Raw genomic sequence first — 10,238 nt, 5'->3', positions numbered from 1 at the left:
ATCGACCTGGTGGAGAACGAGGAAGCCAATGCCAACGTGGTGGTGGGGGCGACCGACTCCTTCCCCGAGCAGGCCGAGCAGGTGGGTCCGCGTCGGGGTACGAGACAGGCTCTGCCAAGGAGGCCTGAGGAAGTGATGTCTCCGGTCATTCTCCCTTTGTCTGTTCAGCCCTTCGCCCGCCACTGGAGTAGCAGAGGGAGGAAGGCAGCTGTGGGAATGGGTCCGGTCTCCAGGCAAGAGGCCGCTGCTGTGGGGCTGAGGAGCCTGGCCGCTGCCGTCCTGCTTGCTGCCCTCTGCGAGCCCCACGATCCCCGCTTCTGCTCGTAGCTGCTTTTATCTTGTCTTTTTGTAATTGGATACGTAGAAAGAGCTTGATTTGTGATTTTGGATGTTCAGCACGTAAGGCAGTTTTGCTTTATTTTGCTCTTGGCGACTTAAAAAGTCGTGAACTGAATCAGATGGGTGTGATGGAGATAGATTAGAACACTTCAAATGCGACACTTCTATCTAGTATCTTAAGTCTTAGATGTGCTGTGTGTGGGTAGGTGGCATACTCAAAACATGCGAACAGTAAGTCCCAGTGGGATCCCTAGAGAATGCATTGGTTTCCACAAAGGTGAGTATGGGAGAATCGGAGCTAGCCTAAAAACTGTTTTGCTTTATTTTCAAGAGATAGGATTATTTTTTATTAACTTTTGAACCTGTTTCTCTTACTGATAAACTGAATCACTAGCCAGTGTGTTTTCTTTACATCTACGTACCTCTTAAGGCTTTTAAAGAGTAAAATAGAATGTTTGCAATGTATTTTTCAATACTGATCCTTTGTGAAAACCAGTGAATTTTTTTCTTTTGCTGAGAGATGGATTGTTTGCTTCTCACTTTGGCAGACAAAATTCATAGCCAACAAATTCATTACCAACTTTGAAGTCTTATATTTGAAGAAGATACTGGATATCTAAAAGTGTACAAACTTAAATGTAGGGGCCAGACTCAAGCTGATCATTGTGGTCTAGACAGAAGTAGTAAGAAGGCTAATCCTTACTTGTTCATTTCTTGCACTAGCATCAAAATTGATACCAATAGTCCTGGCCAGACCTGGAGTTTAATTTCCCATGTTAAACTGCACTGTACCCAGATAAGAACCTGACAAAAGATGTTACAAATAAAAAATTTTGTTAATGATATAGGTAAGGATCAGATCTTGCAGTCCTGCTAAAAATCAGTTATTTCCAGTGACATCTCTCACTGTACATTTGGCTTTCATTGGTCTGACTTTCATCTATAGTTACCCTTCAACACCATTATTTTGTTTAGAGTTCATAGAACATAAGTGTTAATTTTCTGCAGCTGTTTAAGTTGCTATGTGTCATGTTCCTTGGTTATATAACTGGAAAAAATGTAACTCTAAGGCAGTCTTGATATTTACTCCTTTATCTTATCAGTCCAGTGTTTTCAGTATGTATTTGTTGTATGTATTAAAGGTGACAGCAGACGTTGGAAAACTTCTTGGTGAAGAAAAGGTGGATGCAATCTTGTGTGTAGCAGGAGGATGGGCTGGAGGCAGCGCCAAAGCTAAATGTAAGTGTTTGGCACTTGCATGCTAGTGAACACATGAATGAACTCTGAGAGGAATCCTTAAAAATCATGGTGATAAAGATTTTTGAGATCATCTTTATTCCTGAGTCTAGGAAAGGACATAAGCCTAAAAGTGCAAAATAGCTCAGTCAAAATCCTTCTTAATTCTTCTCTGAATTTTTGCTGTCTGTTAAATTTTCACAGCGCTTAGTATCCTCAGTAATACTTTCTGGTGCGCCAGTTGAAAAATCTTGATGCACTTTATGAAGGAGTTCTGCATTATTATCTATGAACTAACTTTTCCCAGGACAGTGGCTGGGTTGAAACTGCAATGTCCTTTCCAAATTCATTGGTTTTTACATATATCCTCAGTTGCCTCTCTGAGCTACTCCTGTGCAGTGCAGTATTGGAAGGATCTGTCTAATCACCTGAGGTTATGCTACAGAAAAAAGCCTTCAGCTTTAAAAAAGCTTTTAAACGTTTAATATTCTGAATGAAATTTTATACCTTACCCCCTAGTGTAGAGCTACAAAAGTAGCTGGAGTGAATCTGGTAAAATGTGTCCTTTTCTTTTTCCCTTCCAATTTAGACATTACAGGCAAAGATTTCTTTTTAAAGAGAGACAATATGAAAAGGCATACACACTTAAAACACAGTTGCATTGTATTAGATTATTAGTGCGCACCATATTTTAAATAGGGTAATCTGTCTTAACCCTAATTTGTAGTAATGTTATTGGTAGGGTAGCAAGATACCTTGGGATCAGGGATCTGTTTATGTGACAAGAGTTATGTATGCTTATTCTATATTGTATTATGGAAACAGTTGTTTCTGATTATTGAAATCTCTGACATGGCTAGTTACTGGTTTTCCTCTGTTCCCATGCAGATAGTGATAATAAAAAATAATGATGAGAGTTCAAATTTTGCTTTAATTTGAAGTTTTATCTGTGTACTCTCCTGGTAGGCTGACTTACCAGAGGTTGCTGATGCTTGATGAAGTAATCTGGTGATAGGAAATACTTTCTTTGTTCAACTCCTTTATCTGTTGGAGTCTTCTGTCTGTGCTCTAATGAGCATAGCTCTTTTGCAGCCAGTGAGGAAGTTACAGAAAGAGCCAGATTGTTTTGAGATCCGGGACATAGATTGAAGCAACCCCTACAGGAGTTTCAAGAACTTGGGCATCTTTGAACCATGAATAGCGAGCTAATAGGACTATCTTGTGTTTATTTTTCTTTTTTATTTCTGGTAGTGAGAAAGCAGATAATTGCCTAGATCACGTGCTGTAAAGCTGGGATTCAGAGCCCAAAGAGAAGGAAGATACAAAAGACAAAAGTTCATGTTATATCCAGTGTGGAAGTAGAATGTGGTAGAAAGCATGTTTCTGTAGTTCTGTTGCACTCTGTAAGTAACAGCAAGGAAATTAAAAATAGAATAATTCTGGTTTTTAGTTAATCTCACCGGTTTTCTCCCTAATCAGCTTTATACAAAAACTGTGATCTGATGTGGAAGCAGAGTGTTTGGACATCCACCATTTCCAGCCACTTGGCCACAAAGCATCTGAAAGAAGGCGGCCTCTTGACTTTGACAGGAGCTCAAGCTGCTTTATCTGGAACTCCAGGTAAAACACGATGCACAGTAACTGCTGGGTCATCAGCAGAGCTGTCTCTTAATCTGAGCATTCTTATTCGTGAAGCAACAGTTTCATGCCGCAGTTTTTTGACATCTAGCACAAATGGAAAATTGATGCTGGAACACTTAAGGAAAGTGTAATTTTACAGGTAGCAATACTGAATCTCTTGAAGCTGGAATACAAACAGAATCCGTGTTTAAATAATATTTGAGATGCATTGGTGAAATGTGCTTGGCTAATCTATGATACAGTAAAAAAAAAAAAGCTTGGAAAAGGAGGAACAGAAGCACACAGCAAGCTGTAAGTAGAGTGCTTAAATAAAGTTAAAATCTCCTATTTGTGTTCTGAAAGACAGAGTCCTTAATTGCCCAATTTTTTCCGGTGGTGATGACTCAGCTGATTCTGTTAAATGTACTTGTCCTGTTCATCATCTGATTCTACTCTGCCTTTGCTTCAGACCTAGATAAGCTTGTTTACCTTTGGCTTTGTCCTCCACTAGCTATTTAATATGAAGTTTATTGAGGTTTTTCATCTCGCTTCTCACTGTGTTGATCTGCAGAGAAGAAGAAATCTGGGATCAATTTAAATTTAAATTTTTATTTTTTTAAAAAAGAGCACTGACACACAAGCCCACAGGCAGAGAGAGGAAAGGTTTTGAGACAAATACTCTTATTTCCCAGTCTTTTGTTAGTGTGTTTTCAACAGTATTTTGATGAGACATGGATACTAATATTTTAAAACATATAAAAATTTATGAATATTCCTGAAAGCTGTATTTAACACTGTTCAGGAAGAATATGCTGTATTTTCTAGTTAATTATTTATCTTCTGTGTTTACAGCTGCATCTGGCATAGTCTAAAGATAAAAGGCTTATATTTTGAGAATAAGCAGATGAATAATTTACTGTGTGCTACTCACCATATACAAATGCAAAAATGTGAACTCTGGTAAAATTTCATGGTTTTTTGTCGGGGTGATTTTTGGGAGGTAGAGACCACAACACAGGAATCAGTGATTTGCTTTAATGTTGAACTAGCTGGTTTCAGTGGGTCTGAATTTCTCTGAAAAACAAAGCAGTGCTTTGGGCAAACACACGCAACTTATTAACATCAGGAAGAATTGAGAAAGAGTTGTTACTCAACTTTTGCAAATATGGTTTGTTAGGCTTGTTTCTACCAGCCATTATGGAAGGAACCATCTTTTTCTTATTTGCTGTTAGGGTGATTTTCTTTTCTTATGTGAAAATGTTGACTCACATAGTGCAAATTGAAGAGTACGGAGTATGAACAGCTACAGAAGCAGCCTTACAGTGATGGGCAAGAAATGTGAAAGCATGAAAAGGTTCAAGAAGACTTGGAATATTTGGTTTAGATGAGACAAAAGGGGAATACATAGAGATGCAAATACGTTTATTGTGGCAGTAAAGTAAGTTAGCTACTACTGCCCATGATACCCCATAATAAAAATGGATATTACACAGTATGTCTAATCGAAGATAATGGAAAAACTTCCACAATGCAAAATTACCTTGGTAACTTTGATACAAAATACTTCCTCAGGAACATTGGAAAGGGGTTGTGTAATTATAGATGAATAGAAAGGTATCCACTTATAGTGGACTAAAGAAATTTTTCTTATGCTTTATCTGTGTCTGGTCTGCTTGGCAGATATGTACCATGAAATATTTAAGATCTGTAGCACCCTGATTGTACCTGACCAGTCTGCCTTATGCTCTCATTAATGTAGCTTTTATACTGCTAAACACTGTCTGAATGACATCTGCCTAGAAAGCAACAGTGTTTAGGAAGAACTTTGCTATACCTGCAGGTTATCTAGTAATTTTCTACCATGAGGGGGTTTTTTTTGTTGTTTGCTCCAAAGGGCCTGTGAGGCTTGGGATGCTGACCAAGTGAATGACAGTTCTGAAGAGAAGTGAGCCGTATCTGTTTGGGTCCAAATCTACAAATACCTTAGTCATATGACTAAAATCAGTGGATGGTTGCCTTATTAATCTATAAGCATCTTCACACTTTATTAGATTGGTAAGGTTAGCCCTCTAGGTCCCATCTTTCAGGGTGCATTAACTAAACATACTTTGTAAGCTGCTTATTTCTGTAGTGCTGAGTAAACTGCATTGTGAGAGAGTTCCTCACAATGTCTAGTAAGAGCTTTGTGGTTTGGGTATTGTTTTCCCTTTTTTTTTCCCCCTTAATTTGTATGTTTTGATGTGTTTTAAAAGTCTGATTCTGTTTTGGCTCTGGTAAGTAGTCGTAAACTTAATATTCATCAAACAATCTGAGTTTCTGTCGTACTGCTGATGATACTGAGAGCTGTTTTGATTGTGCTCTAATTTGCTTGTTTTTAATTGTTAGGGATGATTGGCTATGGCATGGCCAAAGGAGCAGTGCATCAGCTTTGTCAGAGTTTAGCTGGTGCTGGTAGTGGCTTGCCCTCTGGTTCTGCTGCTGTTGCCATTTTACCGTAAGTGGTTGCATAGTTGACTCTGCCTGCGTTCTTTTATTTAATGACTGCTATAACCTAGAGTCACGTGGATATGCTTGTGATGTCCTGTTTACAGCACACAGACAGCTTCAGACCTGCTTAGTTTCACAGAGAAAGGAGGCATCTTGCATGTATGAACAAAGTGATATGCAAAGTGATATCACCGTAAAAATGATTAAATTCTTTTTTCTTTCCTTTGTAAAACAGTAGTGGATGTTAGGTTAAAATTTAATTTGCTTCTAACCAGTTAAACCATAGCCATACATTAATGTGTAGGATTTTTGTTTGGGTTGTTGTTTGGTTTTTTTTTTAGTACAGGCAGAGCTTTGAAAATGAGAAGGCAGTTAAGTACAATTTTAGACTTAGCTTTGTGATAATAGTGAATCAAAGGATTACTGGACAAGCTTTGACTTGGTTAAAGATGCTTCTTCATAAGGTGCTGGGTATCTCTGCCTGATAAGTAAAATTAGGTCACTTTGAGGATCTGTGAAAAGAAAGTTTAGCTTGTATTTGCCTGTCACAGCATTCTTCTTGAGTAGATGGCCTGGTAGGTCTTCACTATGTCTAAATTTATCAATTCTGCTGCAAAAACTAGAAGTATTTTTCTTGCCATATTCAGGACCCAAAACTTAAGAATAAAGGGTTTTGTACAGGGATTTGGAATGCTACCTCAGTTGTCCAGCTTTGTTTTCCTCATATACAAACTCTTCCATGCGCTTCAGGTTGGAGAGCAACAGCATTAAAAGTGTTTGGGTAATTTGACACCACCACCTACAGAGCTTTACAGACAGGCAGACACCAAGAGCACTGAACTTCTGGACATTCTGCACTTACATAGTTCCCATGCTGAACTGGTCTTGAGGTAGTTATCGAGAGAGTAACTATACCTTGGATGGTCAACAGCATCTCAGTACAGGAGTTGTGAAAAGTTCACCCCCTTAATGTCATTGTGTGTTGCATAAATACGTTTCATCAAAGTCTTCATCAGAAACTTCCTATGCTTGTGCACTTAATCTCTGCATTTGCACCTGGCATAAGGCTATTTGAAAGCATGTGTAGTGTGTTTGTGCTGTGCAGTACATGTGGACAGTTATATGTACATGTTACAGCCCTTCCCTGCCTGCATGAGAGAGGCTGGAAGGGAGCTGTGAGCTGAGTGTTTACCCAGATGGGCTGGATGTCGCCAGAAAGGTGAGAGGTTATAGGTTGGAGCCTTAGATGTACATTGACACTGATGGCCCTGTGCTGTTAACATATGCAGAGAGTGCAAGGGAAATCCATACTCTGTGGTATAAAAGTCAAGCATATGTTACAGCGGTGAATAGAAGCAGGTGGTGCTCACCAGAAACATGATGTGTAAGTAAAAGGCTTATCTTTTTTTAATCACAGGGTTACCTTAGATACACCAGCAAACAGGAAATCAATGCCTGACGCAGATTTCAGCTCCTGGACACCCTTGGAGTTTGTTGCTGAGTGAGTATCCATAGATAACTAAGCAGTTTCTTGCTGTCCCTCTTGCTGCTGTGTTTTATTGTGTGTTTTAAATAGCTGTCTTGGATTTGAGTGTGTGTTCCTCCTCTGTCAGCAGCTCATTGTGTGTTTCTAAATCACATTGGGTTTATTGCACCAGCTTCTTAACTGGAAAAAATCAGCTCAACTTCCATCAACTTCAGCATAGCTATACTAGCTATTCCAATAAGGGAGATAGCCATAAGCAGTTGGAAGACAGAGAATCTCATAAAGCCTGTAGACAAATTGAATTGCAGACAGCAGATGCAGGAGACAGTCTGGCTTAAAGGTAAACTGCAAATAAGCATGTAAACTTTGAAGGTTGACTTGTTTTGTGTGGTTTGGTTTTTTTTTTCCCCCTTTTTAACAGCCTTTACTGTCCAGTCTATGATGTGTCAGTTCACTTCTTTCAGTTGGCAAAGTTCCTGCTCTTGTTTAGAATATTTAGTTAAGATTTGTTTTTTTCTATCGTCCACAAAGGCTTGTCCTGTGACTTCAACTGCAGCTTATTTAACAGCAGGCTGAGATTACAGGGTTTACTCTTTCTAATTCCCCTTCGTTAGAGAAGGTACAGCATGAGTACTGCTTTCTGTGATGAGCTGCGGAGTAGCAAAGATTCTGCTGAGGGCGAGCTGTCAGAAGGGAGAAAATAAGGACACAGCTGTTTTGTATGTTCGAGGAAAACCAAAGATTAATCTACGTTGATACATTGTAAAGGGCTTTACTCTTAGAACTGACACCGAGATTGTTTACATATTGCTGATAGTTCAGATGGTTTCATTCTGACATTAGATTTCCTTTTTTGTTTTTTTTTTTTCAAAGTTGATGCCAGAATATATGTTTTTTGGTACAAGCCTATGTAGCTGTTTGATGTGGCTCTTTAGAAGGGCCCCATCAGTTGAATTTAATTGGCCTAAAATGTTCAAAAGAGGATCTTTTATTTTATTGTGCTCCAGAGACTGCTTAGCCAGATGTTGTCGTTTTAGAAATTCATTTTCTAATTTCAACTTTTAAGTATTTTTCCTTATGGGAGAATTGTTGATTGGTTTGTTTTGTTCCTTGGGTTCTAATTCTCTAAACTTTAAATCCAGTTTTTTGAAAACTGAAAGTCTCACTGGCTATGGAAAAAAAGATACATGCAATGTTGTTAAGTGTTGGTAACACCTGAATCTTGGGAAGGATGCAGGAAATATTTTCCCATATGGCACTGGGACTTTATGCCCTGGAAGTCATCGTGTCAGGCAACAGGACGTTCCAGTATGGCAGTTGCTATATCTGTGGTATTGGGAGGGTTGATGAACCTGAAAAATGCACTGTACTTTCCATATTACATTTTGAGGAAGGAGTTTGTATTGCGTTTTGGTAAGGAATGTTCTGGTGTGCTACCTGGAATGAGTCCATCTCACTCAGCATTATTTTGGATGTCTTAAGGCTTTCTGTGCTTCTGCCAGGACCACGTTCACAGTTAGATATTTAAGTGTTATAATGGCCTGTTGGCAGAATAATGTGTTTAGCAACCTTATTTTAGCCAGGAATCTGTGTTCCTCATATGCTATAGAGGCTACTGAAATGGCCTCTCCTACCCCTTTTCAAATTTGTTTTTTAACTTGGAAAAAACTTGCCACTTTGGGTTGCTGCTTTGACATGTTAAGCTCCTGGCCTTCTCCTTTGAGATGCTCTAAAAATCCTGGGTGTGCACTGTAAAGCCCTGCAGATTTCTCTGGGTCTCTCTCTAGCCCTGACGGTCTGAATCCAGTGACTGTATTGCTAGTTTATGACATACATAGAAATCACTAGAGAGGGCAATAGGTAAAGGATAAGTAATAGGCTTTATTTGATGCTTCCTGTCAATATACCCGATAGTAGTTTGGGTTTTTTTTTTTCTTCCTCACCTGGTTTTATCCATTTATTTTAAAACAGGACCTTTTTTGACTGGATAACAGGAAAGAATCGACCAAACTCAGGGAGTCTAATCCAGGTGATAACTACAAGAGGGAAGACTGAACTTGTTGCAGCACATCTGTGATGGCAGCCTCTTAAGACAGTGGAACTTCAGCAAAGCAGAAGCTATGGAAAATCTGCCTGCCAGTATAATTTGGAGGGTCTTCTGTATCCAGTGATTGTAGTTATGGCATTAATGGAACCAGATTTCAAGTAATCTTTCTGTCCTGTCAGTTGTGAGCTGTCAGCATTTACTTACCAACAAATATCAAGTATTTGTCTCTAAGTGAAAGTTGCAGGCTTTAAAGTCTGTAGATGTCCTAATTCTGAAGATTGTATGTTGACTTACCTGTCTTCTGTGAAATGGGAGTTGTGCTTATATCAGGTGATTGCATATATAATGGTTGGATTTTTTTTTCTCAGTCAATTTATTGTGAATCTATCCATCTTCTTCTGCGTGAGAATGTAACCTTACCCTGCATATTATGTTGGCTGTAATTATAGGAAATGTTACAGTCGTATCTGCTTTCCTAGTCTTGTAACATTTTTCTCATGTATGTTCCACTGGAGTTAGTGGACCTGTATAGGAATTACTCACCTGAGAATGAGTCCCTGATTTGCCTTACAGTTTATAAGCTGCTATCAGGCCTGCAGTTGTAGGATAAAACAGTCATTCTGCCAAATGGTTAGTGTGTGTTTGTGTTGGTCATGATGGTTCTTTACTTTTCCAAAAAGTCAAGTGCTGTAAAGAAGTACTAGAAAAAGCATACACACTTCTATTTGAATATGGAGCTCTGTGCTAAATAAACATATTTTATGTACTGGGCTGTCTCCATTACTGTAATCCAAATATTTGGATAACATTTTAATCTGTTTAACTGAACTTGAAGTCCTTTGCCATAAATGAACTGCATCTTTTACTTCTTTCCATCTGATCATGCTGTGTGATACACCTTTCTGTGGCAAAGGTACAGCAGAACTGCTAGCTGTGCCTAGAGGCAGGCCTTCAGCTGGAGCAAATGTTTATTTAATCCAGGTACATTAAGTAGAAATGTGGTTTGGCTGCAGGGTGAAAGAA

General features: G+C 38.9%; 1 protein-coding gene across 1 annotated transcript in view; it reads left to right on the top strand.

Annotated features, from left to right (window-relative positions):
* QDPR (quinoid dihydropteridine reductase) overlaps window positions 1–9,519 on the top strand; it is a 9,781-nt gene extending 262 nt beyond the window's left edge. Inside the window, exons 2-7 of the mRNA XM_010184076.1 lie at window positions 1–81; window positions 1,482–1,578; window positions 3,055–3,195; window positions 5,581–5,689; window positions 7,100–7,183; window positions 9,140–9,519. The exon at window positions 1–81 is cut by the window's left edge and continues 12 nt beyond it. Coding sequence (XP_010182378.1) covers window positions 1–81; window positions 1,482–1,578; window positions 3,055–3,195; window positions 5,581–5,689; window positions 7,100–7,183; window positions 9,140–9,245 — 618 coding nt within the window. The 3' untranslated portion in view covers window positions 9,246–9,519. The remainder of the gene's footprint in view (window positions 82–1,481; window positions 1,579–3,054; window positions 3,196–5,580; window positions 5,690–7,099; window positions 7,184–9,139) is intronic.
* Window positions 9,520–10,238: the final 719 nt, after the last annotated feature.

The sequence above is a fragment of the Mesitornis unicolor genome, unplaced genomic scaffold (genome assembly GCF_000695765.1).
Source record: "Mesitornis unicolor isolate BGI_N332 unplaced genomic scaffold, ASM69576v1 scaffold4885, whole genome shotgun sequence".
NCBI lineage: Eukaryota > Metazoa > Chordata > Aves > Mesitornithiformes > Mesitornithidae > Mesitornis > Mesitornis unicolor.
Note: the sequence above shows the minus strand (reverse complement) of the source record. Positions and strands in the feature narration are given on the sequence as shown.